This window comes from Hyperoodon ampullatus, assembly GCF_949752795.1.
Source record: "Hyperoodon ampullatus genome assembly, chromosome: 4".
NCBI classification, from domain to species: domain Eukaryota; kingdom Metazoa; phylum Chordata; class Mammalia; order Artiodactyla; family Ziphiidae; genus Hyperoodon; species Hyperoodon ampullatus.
The window spans coordinates 147,476,640-147,497,878 of NC_136917.1; the positions used below are offsets into that span (position 1 = coordinate 147,476,640).

General features: G+C 46.3%; 1 protein-coding gene across 2 annotated transcripts in view; it reads right to left on the minus strand.

Annotated features, from left to right (window-relative positions):
• Nucleotides 1-21,239, minus strand: part of RAI14 (retinoic acid induced 14) — a gene marked incomplete at both ends in the record, with an annotated part of 116,607 nt that overhangs the window by 42,627 nt on the left and 52,741 nt on the right. For both annotated transcript variants that reach the window (XM_079703112.1, XM_079703111.1), the window contains one exon: nt 9,621-9,751. In XM_079703112.1, coding sequence (XP_079559238.1) covers nt 9,621-9,751 — 131 coding nt within the window. The remainder of the gene's footprint in view (nt 1-9,620; nt 9,752-21,239) is intronic.

A 21,239-nucleotide genomic window follows, 5' to 3' on the forward strand; every position in this document is an offset into this window, starting at 1 on the left:
CCCACCTCAGAGCATTCGCCTTGCTGTTCCCTCCACCAGGACAGCAGTTCTAGAAAAGAGGAGGCTTGGCACCTCATTCTAATTTGGGAATCTGCTCAAATGAAGGTGCCTGCTCAGAGAGGCCTTTCTTGCCAAGGTTTATTCAAAGTGGCCCCTGGCTGCTGCTTTTTCTTCAATGCACCTGATATTACAAAGAGGCATGTGGTTATTGTCTGAGTGCCCCGATAGACTATACCTTCCATAACGTTCCATGAGGGCAGAGATTTTGTCTTGCCTATTGCAATTTTCCTAGCACAGAGAAGTGGTTTGGGGTGGGCGGGGGGAGAATGCAAGTCTTCAGTTTTGAATTTGCCTTTTCCATCTGAAGTTTCTATTTTGCATTTCCTTAAACCAAGGCACATCTATAAACTGGCATGACCATGTTTTCTTCAGGTTGTACGATAAGTTCTTTTTTTTTTTTTTTTTTTTTTTTTTTTTGCGGTATGTGGGCCTCTCACTGTTGTGGCCTCTCCCGCTGTGGAGCACAGGCTCCGGACATGCAGGCTCAGCAGCCATGGCTCACGGGCCCAGCCGCTCCGCGGCATGTGGGACCTTCCCGGACCGGGGCACGGACCCGTGTCCCCTGCATTGGCAGGCGGACTCTCAACCACTGCGCCACCAGGGAAGCCCTTGTACTATAAGTTCTTAAGAGAGAGGCTGTGTCCTTTATGTCGTTATTACAAGCTTTATTTTGCTTCCCAACATCATGTCATATGGTGGTTTTCAAAGTGTGGCCCTTGGGCCAGCAGCATCAGTATCACTGGGAGCTTGTTAGAAATGCAGATTCTGAGGATCCTGCCCAGACACAGGGGAGGGGCACAGCAATCTGTGTTTTAACAAGCCCCCTAGGTGATTCTCATACATGTCCCATTTTTAGGACCACTGGCATAGGAGGCAGAAGCATGAACTAAAAGTCAGTATTCTCTGGTTTTGGTCTCAATTCTGCCATCCCCAAGTATGGAACGATAAAGTCGCTCACATTCACTGGCCTCAGTTTATTCATCTGGTCCACGTGACCACTGAAGCCTTCTTCAGTTCTAAAGTCTATGATTCCAACCCAGCCTACCAATTGTTTCCTGGCACTTACTTGCTGCAACATCTAAATTCTAATGAGGTCACTGAGCTCAAAAGAGGCTTAGCACACACCGAGTATTTCAGCGGGACAAACCTTAATCCTAAAAGACCTGGATTCCCATTTCAGATTATAATCCGAGGGTAAGGAAGGCATCACTGTCTAATAGCTTATAGTCAAAAACGCGTTGAAAAACGAATTCTGCTCTACTAGTAGGCATCAACCCTATGGGTCTAAGAGAAATCGCCTCTGGCAGAGAAGTAACAGGGCTGCCAGGCTTTCAGCTATTTCAAAGGCAGCTGCAACAGGGACTCTGATCACTGCCTCTATTAGGAACTGAGGTGGCAGACAGTTTGAGAAATGGAACACTGGTGGCCTTCTCCTGCTAAACGTTTCAGATAGATATAATAAATGGTGACTAGCATAAAAGAAATAAAGGCTGTAAAAATAGGATTACTGCCCTTTAAGTGCCCACGATGTGCTAATGGAATCAGCCGTGCTTCTGGGGACACAGATCTCCTGGGGACAGGAGGAGGAGAGGCTGAGACGAAAGATCACATACTCAGAGCTAAGAAACCCCGTGACACTTAAGCTGAGAGTTAGCTCTTTTTCTTCGGGATTGTTTGGTTTCACAAATGCAGTAGGAAAACAGCACTTGGGCAGTATGAAATCTCTTTAGGGCAAATGATTTGCCTCTTGTGCTCACGATAGACCCCCAGACTCTACCACCCAGAATGGGTGATTTGTACCAATTTCCAAACCTTTCTGACCCACACTTTCCTCTTCACAAGTTACTCCAGGGTAATTGAGAGCATGAGATAAGAAATACCTGAGGGAAACTGACATGGTCTTTAAAATGGGTGAAAGAAGCAACTATCTGTTGAATGAATGACACATATGAAAGCCCCTAGCCCAGGGTTGGGCATTCAATAGTAACACGATTAATAACAATTCCTTTCTTATTAATTGGATAAGATTGGGCTCTAACCCCGATAGTCCAATAACAGGAATAAGGTAAGTACATAGGTAACCGAGACTCATCAAATCCTAGGTGTTTTAAGAGAGGCAGTGGTTGAGATCGAGCTCACCCCCTTTGGAATTTAGAAAAGGCTTCATGAAAGAGACGGCAAACTGGACCTCAAATGACCCAGCAGCATGGCGGGGCGGCGGCGGCAGCGTTTTGGAAGGCGTGAATTTCAGGGAAGCAGGAGTATTTCTAAAGGACAGGCACGTGTCGAGTGATTTCATGCGCCTCCACCCTTGAACTGTCTGGTGGCTGCCAGCCTGAGAACCTCCGGCCCCAGGTGCTCCCTCCTCTCGCGGGGTTAGGCTGAGTGGAGTTCACTGCTGGCTGCTGCTGCCGCCGGCCACCCGCCCCTGCTCCGCCCTCTAACACAGCCGACTGGGGTTTCCCAGGCTCTCCTGACCTCCGCATGCGGGGGCAGGTCCGGGCCGGCGGAGGGCACGGAAGAGCCAGATTGCTGCAACCCCGGGCAACAATGAGCCAACTGAGTGTTTAAAATCCTCCCTTCTCAATATACTTAATCCTGCTTTGCAGTTTTAAAATGAAAAATCCTGTGATCCCCCCAATATTTTAATCAGTGCAGCTCTTAATCCCCAAATCTATTCTCATCAGTTTGCACCACTTCCCTGGTTACAAGTGTTCCTTCCAAAGCACAATTTTGCACCATGATCTGTTCAGCTTTAACCTACAACACCATTTCCCTTTAAAACTCTTGTGAATTAGTTTAACATAATTTACTTTATGCCAACATTTACCTTTCATTTTAACTTTATTCTGTGCACAAGCATTATATATACATATATGTATGTGTGTGTATGCTAGAAAAAATTCCACCTGGGCTCCGTGGGCCTTCCTCAGCCTACCTGGAACCTATCATGGGGAAAACCTGTTGAGAAGCCTTGGGCTAAGAAGCCTGGGGTCTCACTGCGGAGTGTCCAGCACTGTGGTTCTCAGTTTGGACTGACCATTCAAGTAACCTGGGTGCTTGAAACAACCCCACGCCCAGACTGCACCCCACACCAATTACATAGGTATCTTAGAGGGTGACACCCCACACAGCACTTTCAAAGCTGTCCAGGCGCTTCTAATGGGAGTTGAGAACCCCTGATCTAGTGTCAAGTGGGTCCCTGACCTTGAACTGCTATAATAACTCTGGAGGAAGGGAAGGAAACAGTGAGCACGGTGTTGTTTTTCCTTTTCAACTTGGGATGGCCTCCACCACACTGTTACCAGCACCCACACTGTCCTCCACTTCCTCTGTCCCCACCCACACCCTCCCAATCCATTCTCTCAGGCCCACCTTGCATCACAGGCAGGGAGCATTCCTTCGCTACTCCTGTGCCTCACCACCTCTTCCCACCTTGAACCCCTTACAAGTTAGAATTTTATGATTCAGCACTTAATTATTCCCCAGTACATCCATTGGTCTTGTCTTCTCGGCCAGATGCTATGCATCTTGTAGGCAAGGACCGTATTTTCTCCTTCTTTTGTACGTGCTTACGAAAGAGTTTGGAGTATTTTAGACAACAGAGTTTGGAACATTTTAGTACCTCCCAACTAGAAGCAAACATCTGGGCACACTTGCAAGACAGGAACAGACGTTATGTCGCCTTCGAAAATCTACTTGACCAAAAGCAGAGCAGATATGCTATATAGAAATTACAGCGTTCAGTTCATCCCCCTGTCAAACACGAACAAGATTTATACAAGACAGGGTGGTTTTGCATGGAAGGTCATTTTGCTGGGAAGGAGGCTGCAATGACATAAAATATACAGCAGTTTTAGGTAAATGAATTTGGCAGCTAGTGGGAAGAACTGGAGGAAGGCGACCAGGTGGTATGACTTGATTTCCAAGACTGAACTGAGAAAACCCTGTATCCATCCCTATTCTGAGAAAACAGGAAGAGTCAAAAGTACAACAAGCCACCCACCAGAGAAGCCCCTTCTTGTCCTGACTTGCAGAATTCAAGGACGACCTCCCCTATTTTACATGTAAGTTCCACAGAGTCATCTAAAAATACTAGCACAAGTTCTTGTTTTCAAAGCCAAAAAGATCAGGTTTCTGAAACGCGGGCTATGGATACAGACAACATACACATATATATATTTATCTCTATACACACATGGCTGGGTGGTATTTCTTCAAATACTACAGTCCCAGCAGTGATTTTATTTAGTCTGGTTGTTCCTAAAACAAACACACATAACTTTAATGAAATGCACATCCAAATGTAGGGGAAACCATCTTGAAACAATTAGACTGCTCTATGGTGAGAGGTTTTAGGGCAATGGCATCCTCCCGCTTCCTCACCTCCACGGCGGAAAGAGAACGGAGGGGTCGCAGGAAGCCAAGCCTGACTCCACAAACACAGCCTGCAGCCGTGGCTCTCTGCCCTGCTCTTTGTTCTCTTCTGAACCCAGACACCACCCTGCTTTCACTCTTCGCAAAGTGAATTCCAGTCATTCAACTGCTTTCACTTTTTTTTTTTAACCCCTCTTTGATCAGTTTTACAGGGAGAAAATTTTCAGACAAGGTTTCTTATCTCTCCCTAAAGGAAATAATTCCAGCAAGAACTGAAAAGTCTGAAGAATTACCAAACCACCCATCTGGTTATTGACCTCGGGTTATGGAGGCTTCTGGAGAATGTCTGCCGAGATGGCTGCCTCACTCTTGGGACTTTCTGGGTCGTCTGGTTCTCTAGGTAGTGAAGGCTGAGTATTTCTCTACTGAATGTTCACTGGAAGCTGGGAGAGACAAGCGTCAAGTTGTGACATTCACCAGGATAGCTTTTTGCCTCTTGAACCCCCAAGTTAACTCACCCCTAATAACTTTACCCATGAGACAGTACCAGCAGAAGGAGAGTGTTTTCTCCATTAGAACCATGGTGAAAAGTTCACATCCACAAACACCAGCCAAATGCCTCTTCTATGCCTGGAACAGTGGGAGAGACCAACACAAACGCTAAAATCATTCGATCCCTGTCCTCAGGGAGCTTCTGTGTTGTAAGGAAGCGGTCCCCAACCTTTTTGGCAGCAGGGACCGGTCTCATGGAAGCCAATTTTTCCACGGGACAGGGTGTGGGGATGGTCAGGTGGTAACGCGAGCGACAGGCAGCGGCAGATGAAGCTTCGCCGGCTGGCCTGCCGCTCACCTCCTGCCGTGCGGCCGGTTCCCGCCAGGCCCACGGAGCGCTACTGGTCCTCGGCCCGGGGGTCCTCGGTTGGGGACCCCTGTTGTAAGGGATTCAAGTCGTTCAGAAAACACAGATCTTATTTAAGCTGTAGAGACTTTTCTATTGTTGTAACAACATCAAGTTCTAAAGCAAGATTCTAGTATTTCAAAGAGAAGAAGAATCAAAAAAAAAAAAAAAAAAGGACCGAGAATATCAGGGAGGAAGGCATTCTGGACCAGAGAACCTGGGACAAACACCTGGATGGTCTTATAGGAGGGGAGGGCAGGGAGCAGACAGCGCCACCTCCAGCAGAAGGAATGTGTGAGAAAACAGTTAGCTAAGTAAGGGCAGGGCCACTGGGAGGCCCTTGAAAGCCAAAATCAGGACTCTAGGCTGTTAGGCAATAGGAAAACATGGTGCATCACTGAGCAAGATGACAAAACGGGTTATCACAAAAGCTAGCTAGAAAATAGGCCTCCAAATTAATTCTGATATGGAGGTGTATATAAATCAAAGGGTAAACCCTAATGAGCAGGCAGAGAATGAGGCCAAGTCCTGCCAAGGACCTAACTTTAGGTGTGTGATTTAGTCTTACCCTTCGGAGACAAATGCAATACATTCCATACACGTCCACCGACGAATGCTGGCCCTGCGAGCTCCGCAGGGCTGGTGAAGCCAAGACCTCTGGCAGGAGGGACACACTGCATCGGCCCGCCGTGAATTTAGAACTGCTCCTAGGAGGTTCCCAGTTCACCTGCTACCAAACCAAATGCCCGTGGGAAAGAACAGGAGCAAGAACTGCAAAGTCTCCGCAGCTTGAGGGAGACACATGTACACTCGGGCAGGAATGCACAGATTGGACTAACCCAAATCCAGAAGTGCAGACTTCCAAGGTGAGAAGGCTGAAGCCAAGGGAACAACACTGCTTGGGGCTCACAACAGAACGCTTGGCTGTGCATAATGACAAGGTACAAAAGGGACAGGAGAGATGGTTTCCAATGCCGAAGCACACCCCTCCTTCTCAATGCTAGGGCCATTAGATGTGAATGAAAATATGAAGCCAGATAGATTTAATTCCATGGTGCCTTTGAAAATTAAATTCTCATAGTTATCAGTTAATAACTTTAATCGTCAAAAGGAATAGCCCAAGTAGAAAAGTTAAACGTTAGCAGATGATGACTTACGGAAAATCTTGCACAGAAAAATTAATTACCTCCTCTCTTCCTTTTCCATAGAGTTCCTCTGGTTTTCTACCTAAGTGTCACTGAAGGGAAAGACGGTAGCTTGTAAGTGCAAAGGTAGAGATGTTAGAACTGGTTCTAGGGTTAATTCAGGGAGAGATGTATCACGTGGGCCTTAGCTTTATCATCTTCCAAATGGAGGTGGTGATTTTTTATAACTGCTGTGTGCATTTCTACAGTTGAAAAAAATAGAATAAACTACTGATTCATGCTACAATAAGGATGAAACTTGAAAACATTACGCTAAGTGAAAGAAGCCAGAGACAAAGGGCCCCATATGTATAGTATGATTCCGTTTATGTGAAATATCCAGAATAGGCAAGTTCATAAAGACAGAAAGCGGATTAGTGGTTGCCAGGGAGAGCGGGAGGGGAAGTTGAGGACTGTCACTGTTTAATGGGTATGGGTTTCCTTCTGGGGTGATGAAAAATTTCTGCAACTAGATGATGATGGTTGTACAACATTATGAAGGTACTTAATGTCCCTGAACTGTATACTTTAAAATGGTTAAAATGGTAAATTTTATGATGTGTATATTTTACAATTAAAAAAGAGAGAGAATAGAAAATAACTGTCTGGCCATCTATCCTATACATAATAAATGTCTTATTAACAAAAGACACAAATGGATCAAGGTGATCACAATTGTGGCGAAACTACTAATCTAAATTTTTTATCTTCTTTTAGTGAGTACTGTCTTGGACAAAACTACCATGAACAGTTCCCTCCCCTTTCTCTCAGATGGCTACAAAGTTCATCTTATGCAGACACCGGCAGAGCCAGACTGGGAGGAGGACAGGAGCCAGGAAAGCTGTAGAGAGGTACAAAGGGTGATGGGAAAGCACTATGCCTACAGCCAAAAGCCTCAGGACAGGCTTAGGAGTGTGGCCTCTGCCACTGTAGCTCAGAGAGCACGGACTCCAAATGTAGCATCACAGGAAAAGGTTAACTGACTCATCCAACAAATATTTATTGACTATCTACTACAAACCGAGCTGCTGGCTAGATGATATAATTATAGCAGTGAACTACAAGGTCACAGTCCCTTCTAGCAAGGAAATTACAACCTAGAGTGCAAGAGAGATAAGAACTAAAAGTTACATAAGGCCGAGGAGGCAACTGATGCAACAAAATATTAGCCAACACCCAAAGCCCACCTACTACTGGGCATCCTAACGAGTCAGAGCTCACGGGGATATGGCCCTGTCCCCACACCTGAGACAGGCCAAGGAGGAAGTCAAACTGAGGCTGTGAGGTGGAGCTCAACCTGGGGTGACGGGCATGAAGGACAAGCCCAGCTCCTAGAGGACCAGACTCCGACCTGCGTGAGAACGCATCCCTCTTCTCTTTGTGTACCAGCTAGCCTGCTCCCTACACAAAGCTCAGCCCCTTAAGCTCTCTTGAGGCTCCCAAAACAACAGGGTCGGTGTCTACACTATGGGATCCACTGGGTGCTGGGAAGAGGATTAACTGGCGAAGTATGCTAAAATGTGACAATTTTCTCCTGACAATTTGCCAGTCATGCCTGATACTTATCCCTCAATCTAGAGTCAATCTAGTTTCGTTTCCAGACAGTGGTTCTCTCTGGTTGAACCTACATGGGATACATTAGGAAATATTGATTCCTGGGCCTCTCCCTAGACCAAATGACTCAGAACATCTCGGGTGGGCATGGCATCAACATGTTTTAAAAGCACCCCAGGAGAGTCTAATGCAGGAGCTGCCAGGATTGAGAACCACTCATCTAGGCCAAGAAAGGAAGGGAGCTGGCTTTATCAAGTGTCTACTGTGGGCTGGGCACTGTGCAGCTCTTTACATATGGTGTCCATGGCTGTAGGTGCCCCTTCCTCAACGTCTTGGAAGTGTTCTGGGCACGAGCATTATGGCCCCTAGGAGAGGCACTCAACCTTGGGAGGGACATGAGATCAGGAATAGACACCCCAGTTTCCTTACCCCTCGGGTGGGATAACTCTGAGGCACACTTTAAGCCTGGGGTAAGCAAACTAGTTAATATGTCAGGCTTTGGGGGCCATACAGTCCTTGTCTTACCACTCAAATCTGCCTTTGTGGTGCAGAAGCAGCCCCGGACAGTGCTGAATGAATGGGTGTGGCTGCATTCTAATAAAACTTGATTTACAAAGACAGTGGGCCACACCCTGCTCTAAATCTAAACAGATTCCCAGAGGTCCTTAGTGGGAATGAGTCTCAGTTGCCCAGAGCAGTATCGTGTCAATAACATGCTATAGAGGCTTCATTCCCTTACCGTGCACTTCCTGGGATCACGGGCTATAAAAACTACTTACAATCAAATCCTCACCTCACAGCCTGCTTCTGGGGGCACCCAACCAAAGTCAGTATCTTGTTTTATTCTTATAACTGCCCTAGTGGTTGAATACTGTCATCTCCACTGCACAATGAAGAAATTGAAACTCAAGGACTACACAACTCCTAAGTGATAAGAGTCCAGATTAGAAGTCTAAAGATCTCTCTACAGTACCACCAGAGTAAGGATGGATACAAACAAACAAACAAGCAAACACACACACACACACACACACACACACAAATACTTAAATATATAGTTTTAATTATGGTGGACAAAAGTACCACATATGGCAAATCATAAAGCAAAATTCATACAAAATTACAGATCTATGTGAAGGAAGGGGTTTTATAAGAAATAATACTATAAATAATAAGATTTAAGGGTTGTGAAAAAATTGCTTTCTCTTTTACGCTGTTTCTAATCTGGGGCAGAACTCTTTTCCCACCTATCAGTTAACTGGCTGCAAGGCTGGTGCTATGTCTTCTCTGGCAAAATCTCCGGTCATACCTGGGAGCAAATGTAGCCATTCAAGGTAAAGCCCAAATATGTAATTTGGAGCTTGAAGAGAAAGGAACTGGATTAAAATAGCCTCTTATACATTTTAACATGCGGGGTGCGCTAGGGGCAGTAATTTCACGAAGTCCCCATAGATGCACCGGCAAAGTTCCCGCAGGGAGCCCGGGAATTGCAGAGAGCAGGTTGAGAACCCAGAGGCGGCCGTCAGAAGCCAATCTCTTTAGCTTACGCGGTCTTGCCCTCGCTGTCATGTTTGGTGGCGCTGGCCCCTTTCTTGCCCAGCAGCGAGGCCACCTTCTCTGCGTCTCCATTCTCCACGGCCTGCAGCAGCCGGTCATCATTCTTGTTCCACTCGTTGGTCTGTGGAGCAAAAGAGAGACGCAGACCCAGTGAGCAATAGCGGCCACAGCCATGCAGCCGGCGGGACCTTGGTCCTCCCCACGCCCCAAGCCTCCCATCACTCAAATCAGAACCTGCCCCCAAATGCACGACTTCAAAAATACCTTTCCCTTCACCATGGAGACACCCAAAAAGACCGGTTTCCCAAAAGAAAACATCCACAATTCGATGAAAGAGCGGCCAGTCACCAAACTCTGAAAGAAAAGCCACTTCTTTCAACTGAAATGGGGAAGATGAAGCAACTTAAAAAGACCAAGAGGCCAGTTTACACATTAGCTTATTTCCAGCTAAACTTGACAGCGGGCGCCGCAGAACACTGACCTTGGACCTGGTCAGCAGCTCACTGGGCTCCTGATGTTACAGGACCAACCGGCCACCAGCCCAAGGTTACCTGAGGATTTACACATGCGATCCTCCCTCTGCTTTTGTTGTTGCTCCTTCTGGTCTGTTTACTGGACTTGGAATTTTTGAGTTGTTGGCTGATTTTAAGTAGTTGTCTAGGCCTCTGACTCAACAGAGTATCACCAGAAACAAAACTTCCTCCTGAGCAAGCTATTACACATCAAAAAGCTCTGAGCAAAGTGTCCGCCACCATGGACCCTTAGCCCCAAGAGAATAATTCTGCAAACCACAGTAACAGTAAAGCTTTCAGCTGCACAAAAACTAGTTTCTACTCTTGGAAGGGAAAGAAGATAATATAAGAGCAAAAAGAGCCTTGAGTACTAAGAATTGTCCAACGTGAAAAGGCAGCAGTGAGCCACCGAAGATTTCAGAGCAGAGGAGAGAATAAATTCGGTGATGGAAGAACAGTCAATGGGAGGTATGTGAAGCATGGGGGGCTTCATCGACGGGGAGGAGATCCTGGGACACATCAAAGTCCCTGGGAACCTTTGTAGGCCCAGCCTGCCCTCCAGACACATCCCCACCCCAGCCCTTGCTAAGCCTTACTTTCTGGCCTCTCCAGCTGTGGACACCACCACCCTGAAAGAGAATCTTCTTCCCTCCCCAACGCTTTCTGTAGACAGGTCTCTAGGGCTGGCTGCTTCCCTGTGACCCCGAAAAATAAGAATCTCCAAGTCATTCATATTAAAGCCTTTGCCACGGACCACTTCCAGGAAGACGCAAGGAGACTCTGGATATTTAAAAGCTAACAAGAGGGACTCTTTTAAAGGACCACAGTCTTCCATGGGCCAGAAGTGTGTTCACATCTCTCTGTACGCATGGAACTGGGAAACCCAACAGGACTGTGCCCTCTCATAGAGCAAGGGTGAGGCCACCAGATGTCCCCAGCACCCCTCCAACCCTAGCCTAGAGGCAGGGCTTTAGAGAAAGCCACAGGCTGTGGAGGTGTACAACAGGTATAACCCAGGGTTTAAGTCAAGAATTTGCTTCTCTGAGAGCCTCAGGGCGGGGTGTCTTCCATTTCTCAGGACTCCCTCCTTCCCGCATGAAGGAGGAAGTCCTCCTTCTACTTGCCATCACTGAGTGCAAGCACACAGCAAGCATGAGGTAGGTTTGAATGAAAATCACAAGTCTGTCCTCTAGGCTACGTGAAGTCCAGAACTCTAGATGGACACTTACATGCTATCGATCTTAAGTCACCTGGAAAAAAACCTCTCTGCCTCAGTTTCCCAAAGCTTTGAACTGGATGACCACTGTGATTCCTCTAAATGTTAAAAGGTTTAATCTGGGGCTCCCCTGATGGCGCAGTGGTTGAGAGTCCACCTGCGGATGCAGGGGACACGGATTCGTGCCCCGGTCCTGGATGATCCCACATGCCGCGGAGTGGCTGGGCCCGTGAGCCATGGCCGCTGAGCCTGCGCGTCCAGAGCCTGTGCTCCGCAACGGGAGAGGCCACAGCAGTGAGAGGCCCGTGTACCACAAAAAAAAAAAATTTAATCTATAAAATGCCCCACACCAAACAGTGCTAGGAATTATTCTAGAACAGTACTGTTTGTGATAATGGAAATGTTCTATATCTGCACTGTCCAAAACTGTAGCCACTCGGCCAGTGATTCTCAACCGGGGGTGACTTTGCCCCTCAAGGGACATTTAGCAATCTCAACAGACAGTTTTGACTGTCATGACTAGAGAATGCTCCTGGCATCCAGTAGGTAGAGCCTGAGGTGCTGCTGAACACCCTACAATGCATGGGATGGCTCCCTCCCCCACAACCAAGAATTATCTGGCCCCAAACGCCAGTCTCGAATTAGCCACATGTGGCTATTGAGCACTGGAAATGCGGGCAATGCGACTGAGGAACTGAATTTTTAATTTTAATTTTAAACTTCAAGTGCCAGTAGCTAGGGGCTATCATATAGAACAGCACAGCTTCACATGAAGGCTCTCTAAATACTGTTTAACAAAGAAAGAATGTGTCTGGGCCAAATCATCCCCAATTCTCCTACAACCATCAATTTACTCACAAAGAAGACATTAGGTTTTCTCTTCCATTACAAATCAGGCTTCCCATTGAAGGAGAACGAAGGGAACAAACATACTGCCCAAGGCACAAGCATTTGTTTGTGCAACAGCAAGCTTTACTTAACAACGAAATATAGCAAACACCAAGAAACAGATCAGCTGATTTCCCCCCACTGCATTTTACTAGCCACAACAAAACAAAAAAAGTTTACTGAAGCACATTTTGGACCAGTTATCCCTACCTACATTATCTCAAACACTGCGTTATTATTAGTGTTGTCTTTTAAAATCCTTCCTTAATTTAAACTGACCAAATTAAAACTGGATTGGGCAGATCAAAAGGATATTCAATCTCAGAGGACGTGATTGAAAGAACCTAAGCCAAGAAAGGCCACATGAAAGGATTTTCCTTCTCAGTGCTGCTAAGGCACTCAACTCCTGGGCAGAGAAACATCTGGTTGCAAGGGCTCCCTAAAATTAGTTACAAGTGGATCTGTACCGGACACAAGTTCGTGTGCCCAACGCACAGTGAGGCCAAACAAACCAAAATGTCGGGAGTTTGGAGCAGAGAAAGGTTTACTGCAGGGCCATGCAAGGAGAAAGGGTGGCTCGTGCCCCCCAAAACCCTGGACGCCCTGAAGGGTTTCAGCAAAGCATTTTTAAAGTCCAGGGGCGTCCCAGGGTATGTGATCAGCTCGGGCACAATTCTCTGATTGGATGATGGGCGGCTTAGGCACCAGAAGGTCTGGGGGCTATGTGCTCAAGATCATCCAGTAGATCTTCCATTGGGTGGTGGTTTCTTAGCACCTGAAAAGCCCAGGCAATGTGTAGGAGATACCATTATCTGAGTACTTCAGAGAGGAGCTACAGCAGAGAATACGGGAGAGGGGTCTGTTGCGGGAAGGGCCCAGGGTCCCGCTCAGTTACAAAGGTGCCAGTGCCGGGAGGGTGGTTTTGCAGGACAGGGCACGGAAGCATTGGGCTCCCACACGCATGCGCACACACACCCCATACCTTGCCCTATGCGTTTCTTCCATTTGGCTGCTCCTGAATGGTATCCTTTATAAACTGATAATAGTAAGGGAAGTGCCCTCCTGAGTTCTGTGAGCCGTTCAAGCAAATCATCAAACCTGAGGAGGGCGGGACTTCCCCAGTGGTGCAACGGCTAAGACTCCGCGCTCCCAATGCAGGGGCCCCAGGTTCGATCCCTGGTCCGGGAACTAGATCCCACATGCTGCAACGAAGAGTCTGCATGCCTCAACTAAGGAGCCAGCGAGCCTGCCTGCCTGCCACAACTAAGACCAGGTGCAACGAAATGAATTAATTAAATAAATATTTTAAACAAACAGACAAAAACCTGAGGAGGGGGGTTGTGGGACCCTTGGACTTTATAGCTGGCCAGTGAGAAGCATGGTTGGCCCAGGACCTGAAACTGGCATCTGAAGTGGGAGCACTCTTGTGGGACTGAGACCTTAACCTGTGGGGTCAGATGCTAACTCCAGGGCGTTAGGGTCAGAACTGAACTGCATCGCTGGACCCCCACTTTGTCAGGGAAGTTGAAGAGCTCGGTGTTGGTATGATGGAACCCTCCACCCCCGCCTGCATCCGGGGCTGTAGGCAGACAGGTTAGGGGGTCCCTGGAGACAGAGAACCAGGAATGGCTTTCCTGACATAAGAGAAGCCATTCTGGCCTAAGCCATTTTGTGATCTAAGCCTGGCCATAATGCTTGCCCTTGAACAGGTCTCAGTAATCAATGATCCCAAGGGAACAAAGGAATTCGGAAACAGAGAAAAGGCAGTCAAACAATAGCGCAGTGATAAAGCAGAGTCCTAGCTCCTCCTCAAGGGATAGACATAATAACATATCTTTGAGTTCTGCAGGAACTAAGGCCCCTACCCAGGAGGAAGATGGAATGATGATGTTGACCCTCCGGACTTCAATCAACTAAAGCTTGGACTAGTTGACCTGTGCCCCAGTTCTATGCTGAATTCTCCTCTGCTCAAGCCCCCTCATGAATATGCATGTGTCCTTAGCATGAAACTTCTCCCACTTTGCTGTTCGGGGGAGATGCTGCTTTGGGAGAGATCCCCGGGGTTCTCCTTACTGGCTGCAAGTAATGAATCCTTGCTTTTCCTGATCTTCAGCTTGGCTGTGTCTATTGGCTCGACATCCACCAAGAGGTGGATCCGGTTTTCGGGTAACAGTGTCAGAAATAGATCACAGGACAGATGAAGTGTGAAATTTTGCCATAACATTCCAAAGTAATTCACTCATACTCCAGAATCAAGGAAGGCTTCCGGAGACCACCATCACATCAACAAACCCCCTCCCCCTACTGGCGCTCCCTCCACAGGGCAGGCTCAACTCTGCCTCCACACTGGGCTCCTGGTCCCCTTAGAGCAGTGTTTTTAACCTCTTAGTGGATTAAACCAACATTAAAAAAAATAATAAAGTAGGAAAAAAATTTTAAACATCAGATGCATAAACATTCTATGAAACTTCTAAGTGTGTAGCGGGTGGTGATCTAAAATATATTTCTTACTGGGGAATCACAATAAAAAACGATGGATGCCACTGCTTCAGAATGCAGTCATCCCATCCACCTCTGGAAAGGCTGCCTTCTAAAGCCCAGTGGACCCTGCAGGCTCTTTAAGCCTTTCCAGGTGACCTCTCTGGGCTTCTCGCCGCTGTCAGTCCCCGAGGGCCTGCCCACTCACCTCCACTGAAGCCCATCTAGACTTGATGAAATATCGCGTCCCGGCTTTTGTGCGCCAGCTCAGCGGGGGCTAGTTTTGTCTCCTGGTGTCCAGCTCCCTCAAGGCACTGACAACAGCCTTTATTTCTTAGCCCCGTCGTGCCTACTAAATGCCCTGTGTCTGATGTTAGTAGGAGTTTCTTCCTCTTGATCAGCTTCAACCTCTGACTTGGCAAATATTTCTTTCTTCATTTCTGAAACTCTTTCATCCTTTTGCAAACAACTATTTAATCCTTTCAGATTTTATTTTTAAACAAGCTAAACAAATCCAGCTCCCTCAACTTTCCTACTCCATTAACTCTTCGAAGGCCACTTTTCCGAGATTTTAACCACAGGTACACTTTCTCCAAATCTCTTCCCAACCACGGATCCACGTCTCATCAATCCATCAGGGTGAACCCAGTGTCCCCCAGTCAGGGGAACCGCATGTGAACTGGTTAAATACACAGACTCCCAGGTCCCATCCTGGAGAGATTCTGGTCCTAGCGATCTGGGATGTAGCGTGGGCAGAGGGCCCTGGACTGACCCAGGTTCAACGACTGCTCTGATTTGGATTGCAGGTTTGGGGACAATGGGAACCCACGCTAAGGCTAAGCAGAGAATTTACTTGAAAGAATTTTCTTCCTCCACAAGGCGTTATTAAGGACAGGGCTGGGAGAAGAGAATTCTTCTTCACTTTTTCCTTATGGAACTAGGTATTTTGTTTCCTATAAAAGCTGAATAAATATTAGGCTTTCTCTAGGAGTTGCACGTGCAAACTATGTATAAGACATGTATGAAATGTCAATGAAAGCATTGTTCATAATAGGCAAAAATGACAAATAATCACACATCCAATAACAGAACATGGATAAATAAATTACAGTATACTCAAACAATGGAATATCACACAGCAGTGAAAATGAACACACCACAACTGCATGCAAGAACACGGATGAATATTTAAAACAATATTGGTGAAAGTAGCAAGACACAAAAGAACACAACAGTACGACTGCATGTATATAAAGATGAAAATGGAGAAAATGGATCCATATTGTTTAGGGATGCATATACAGATGATAAAACCATAAAGAAAAGAACAAGGTTACCATAAAAGTCAGGATATTGGTTGGGGTGGGTGTGCGTGGCATCTGATCAGGAAGGGACACCTGGGCGCATTCTAGAGTCCGGCTCAATTTCCTGGCCTGGTTGGTGCCTCTACAGATGTTCACTTGTTAAAGTCTATGTTCTTGTTTTGTGCATTCTTCTCTATACGTCATTGTATTTCACACACACACACACACACTCTCTCTCACACACACGCCCAGAATTTAGAAAGAAGTCTTGTGGTTCATTTTCTGGTCAAATCATCACCAGACGAAGTGCCTTTGGACAGTCTGCATTCTCACTTGCTGTCTCCTCGTCTCTAAAATAAAGGCCGCCTGCTGCCAGAATGTGGCTCTTAGGAGGCCTCATAAATCCCCTGGAGAATCTGATTAACGTATGGACTTTTCTCAGAATAATGCACAAACACACAAACGTTTGCATACAAAAGAGGGTTCTCCGGGGAATTCCCTGGTGGTCCAGTGGTCAGAACTGGGTGTTTCTACTGCAGGGGGCCCGGGTTCGATCCCTGGTCGGGTAACCACGATCCCGCAAGCCTCGCGCCTCAGCCAAAAAAAAGATTAAAAAAAAAAGATTATTCAAAGAGGGTTCTCCAGCGTAAACCCCTACCCCTAGGCCCATCTGTAAGCCTAAATTAAGAATTCCTGGGGCTTCCCTGGTGGCGCAGTGGTTGAGAGTCCGCCTGCCGATGCAGGGGACACGGGTTCGTGTCCCAGTCCGGGAAGATCCCACATGCCACGGAGCGGCTGGGTCCGTGAGCCATTGCCTCTGAGCCTGCGCGTCCGGAGCCTGTGCTCCGCAGTGGGAGAGGCCACAACAGCGAGAGGCCTGCGTACCGCAAAAAAAAAAAAAAAAAAAAGAATTCCTGGCGTAGAGAAAGAAAGAGGCTTCAGATTTTAAGTGCTTCTGAGTTGAAATTCCAGCACCACCACCTCGCATTTAGGTGGTCTAGAGTAGGTCATCCACATTTAAGTCTCTATTTCCTTATCTGTAAAATGGGAGAAATCCTACCTACTTGCACATTAGCCTGGTAATTAAATGCAATGTACATAAAGGGCCTGCCACATATTAGGCACCAAAAAAATGGTGATTATGATTAGGCTTGAATTAGATGATCTGCACGGTTCCCTTTTTGGTTTATGCTCTGAGTCTTCCAAAATGTACAAGTTAGGACGGATGGTCCACTACCCCTTTCAGAGGCAGGTAATGCCTTAAATTTGCAAATTTTCTACTACGCTTCTTAAGAAGCACATTTTAAAGGGCTCTAGAGACAACACTCACAGACATGAAATTAACTATTTTAGTGACTATGGCTCACTTCTCCAGGAGACTGTTTAAACAGACACTGTTTCAACAGAGCACATTGGGTCCCACTTGCGAGTTCAGGAAGCCATATGTTACGCTCTGGAGACATGTGTAATGTGTCAGCTGTAAAGGGCAGCGTGTGGGAAAGGCAGACCTTACCTTCCATGTGGGCTCCAAAAATTCCTGCTAATATATCACAAATGGGATTTTCAATGGCTGGTCGGTAAGTGTCCTATTCGTCAAATCATTTCCAAATGACACTCTTACTTAAGAGCTTTTCCTTGAAGTTTGGCCCTTTTGAAGACATGCCTGCCTCCTGCGAGGGTTGCAGAGACCCTGTCAACCACGTGATGAACGCTGGGGCTTTGGCAACGTCTGCCCTTGGCCAGACGTGGCATCACCTTCTTTTCTCTTGCTTTAATCACTGGGAACTGAAAAACCAGTGGAAACTCAGCGGTCGCAGACATCTGGCTAGTGGGCAGGTTTGAGTTTTGGAATACACCAACCCAACCAACCAACCAAAATAATCCAGAGGCACAGAGCGATCCAGGAAGAGAAAGTTTCTTTGACTTCCTTTAGGAAAAATGCTAAAAACCCTAAGGATCAGAAATTCATGTAGCTCCTGCTGGATGGAGGTTGAGCAGCCATCCGGAGGAGTCTATTTGAGAGATTATCTTTGGCAAGACTGCCTTTCTCTCTCTAGTTTACGGAGAGCAGACTGTTTTGCCAAAATAATCAGTTCGGCTAAAATGAACATTAGACAAAGTAGACAGTGTTTTCACCACTGGGAAGGTTTCAGATTCACACCATCCAGGAAAAAAAAAAAAAAAAAAGAGCACACACCTCCTATTTTAAGACAGAGGACAAGAAACTGGCAAGCTTCGGGCCAGATGATACTTTCCCCTGTTGACTGTACCAGCCAGTGCTTATTAGATATCTACCTACTAGGTACAAAGTAACATTTGAAATTCTATAGATGTTAACATTCATGTATTTGTTCTTTCATTCATTCAAACTCAGTGCCTTTTACATGATTGGCATAGTCTTTACTGAATTTTCTATACAGTTGAGACAAAACACAGCAATATGAGAAATATGCCAACAATACAAAACAAGACTCAGAGTGGTAAAAGGAGTGAAATGGGGAATCAGTCCAATTTAAGGGAGGGACGACTTTCAGCTGGGCAGGAAGGGAAGGCTTTTTGACTGCATGATGAACTAGATCTTGCAATGAGTAATATTTAGGTTAATGGAAAGAAGACACAACAATTGAAAAATGCAAGATGTATTTAGAAAAGAGCGTAAAATAGTGAGCTGATCCACGTGAGGCCTTCCAAGACTTCCCTCTTTGGCATCCATGGAACACCCAGGAAATTACCAATAGACCAGGACGTAAAAATCTGACCATTCTCCTGTCTTTAACAAACCCAGCAGCTTCATATAATGTCAGTTACTTTCCATATAATGTCAGTTACTTCAGACCAAAACATAAGTTCATCTAAAATGAGTTTCCCTCTCCCCACATTTTTATGTCAGATTATTCACGCATGCAGGTTCCAGTGTCTCTGTGAATCACCCTGAAATCTGTCAGCGTCTCTTCAACAGACTATGTTATGTGATTCCACATAAATGCTGAATGCTACGTCATGGACCTAACACAAAATTATCAACACCTCCATCCAGAAACAGGCTAGTCCCTCTGCCAGACCCACTTCACACACCGCCCTGCTCACTGCTGCCTGACCCCCACTCACTGCTAGTCACCTGGACCGGTCACTTCCCCAGCTAGGCTCTCCCATGCTTCTCTTCCACGGCGTTTGGCACAGCTGTAATTACACAGTATTCCTAAAGTACCGGCCTGTCAACCTCTCACTGGACTGGGATTTCCAGGGCACGGCCAATGGCCAGCATCTATCTTGTTCATCATAAAGCCTTGGCCCCTGGCCCACTGCCTGCCAGATGGTAGGGGCTCAATTCAGAGCTGTTCCTTCAACAGCTTTGTTCTCCTTCCTTCTACCTTGGGAGCCAGTACTGATTAATCTTCTCCATTGATGCCTTTGTCTCAGTTCACAAATGCATGTAAAGGCTCCATAATCCTAACAAATTCCTTCCCTTGACTATGCTAACCAGTTTAAAACATTATTCTATCCTTAAAACCATGTCACATCAGGTAAAAACAGTCTCAAGGGAACAGAGAGAAATCTGCGAATAGATCAAACCAACTTTACCCTTCAGGGAGAAAAATGGTTCCATCCAATTCAGTTGGGCTCAAGTACTTGTTTATTTTATCTACATACATCAAACAGGGGAGTATGTGTGTATATACATATAAGTACACACATACATACACACACATACACACACACAGTACCATGGAAAGTCCTAGGGATAAAAAGATGGATATGAAGTAATGTGGACACTGAAGAACTTCATGTACTTCTGAGGACAGGAACACACCCAGTAACTACTTACATCATCATCTGTCCGTGCTCAGCCAGTGTTGAGAACTGAGTGCTACTGAAGCCCAGAGAGGATGCTATTACAACCCAAAAGAGCCAAAATCGCATAGTTCTAGGAACTGTACTACAGTTCCTACTTAATATTACATAATTGTAATTACATTAATATTACCAAAAGGTAACAACATAAGAATATAAATACAATTTAATATTAGCAATAACCCTATGAAGCAGGTACCATCCTGAGTTCATGTGACAGATGAGAAAACAGGCAATGAGAGGTTAAGAAGCATGAAAAGTTACTCTTGGTTCTCTCGAGAAGAAAGGTAAAGCCGTTCACTTTAAAGAAAACGAAGACACTTTTTAGGATGAGCAAGATTTAAGCGTATTTCTAGACTGAGGCGAGCAATGGGGTCAGTGGAGAAAGGAGTGCAAACTATAAGGAGTGGGGGACGGAAGTGAGGATTCAGCCCAGGCAGAAGGCGGATCTCTGTGAGTGAGAGACTAAGTAACTCATGTTATGGCTCAGAGACAGAAAGGAGGAAGAGGAGGGCGAGCAGAGGCTCTGTGGTAGAGAGGACGTCAGTTCGTGTTTTATAGCTTCTGTTTTCTCGGGGAGACAGGAGGTGAAGTAGGCAGGGTCAGGGGTGGCTGAGGAGCTCAAGAAATGTTCCCAGTAGCTAATGCTCCCAGTGGCTCCTGGGGGAAATGAGAAGGGAAACCCACTTGGAATGAGCAAAGGGGTTTTCAAGCAGCCCTGAAGGTCCAGCTGAGAGCAGGAATTATAACTCCATACAGAAACCACTTAGTGGTGGCGTGTGATTTTTCACTAGAGCAAGGGGTGGGTAGCTTGATCCATGCCTGGAGACTGGGAAGACAGATAAAGCAGAGATTCCAGGGTCAAGAGGACAGGAGGTACCAGGAAACAGGTATTTAAAACGACTATGGGATCACGGCAGAGAAGGGTAAGGTCCGGACATAGTCCTATAGGCCAGAGGCAGGTTGTCAGATGGGTCATTTAGACGAATGTTGGAATTCCCGTGATGATAGCAGAAAGGAAAAGCAGGAGCTGGCAGCTAAATTCCTAGAAAAAGAGCCCCCAAGAGATGATGAAGAAAGTGAGATGAGGGTGGCCCAGCATAAACAAACAGAGTGATTGTCAACAGAGAAAGGAGTGATGAGGTTGCAGAGCGAATGGCCCAAGCCTTAATACAGAAATGGCTTCCTGTGACTTACTTGAGTTTCTACTATGTACCAGTCCCTTCCGGGTGCCCTCAAGAATTGACTTCATTTCAGTCTAAGCACCTGTACTGGCTTGAACAGTATCACTACAAAATTCATGCCCCCCCCAGCCCACAAACCCTAGAATGTGACCTTATTTTGAAAGAGGGTTTTTGC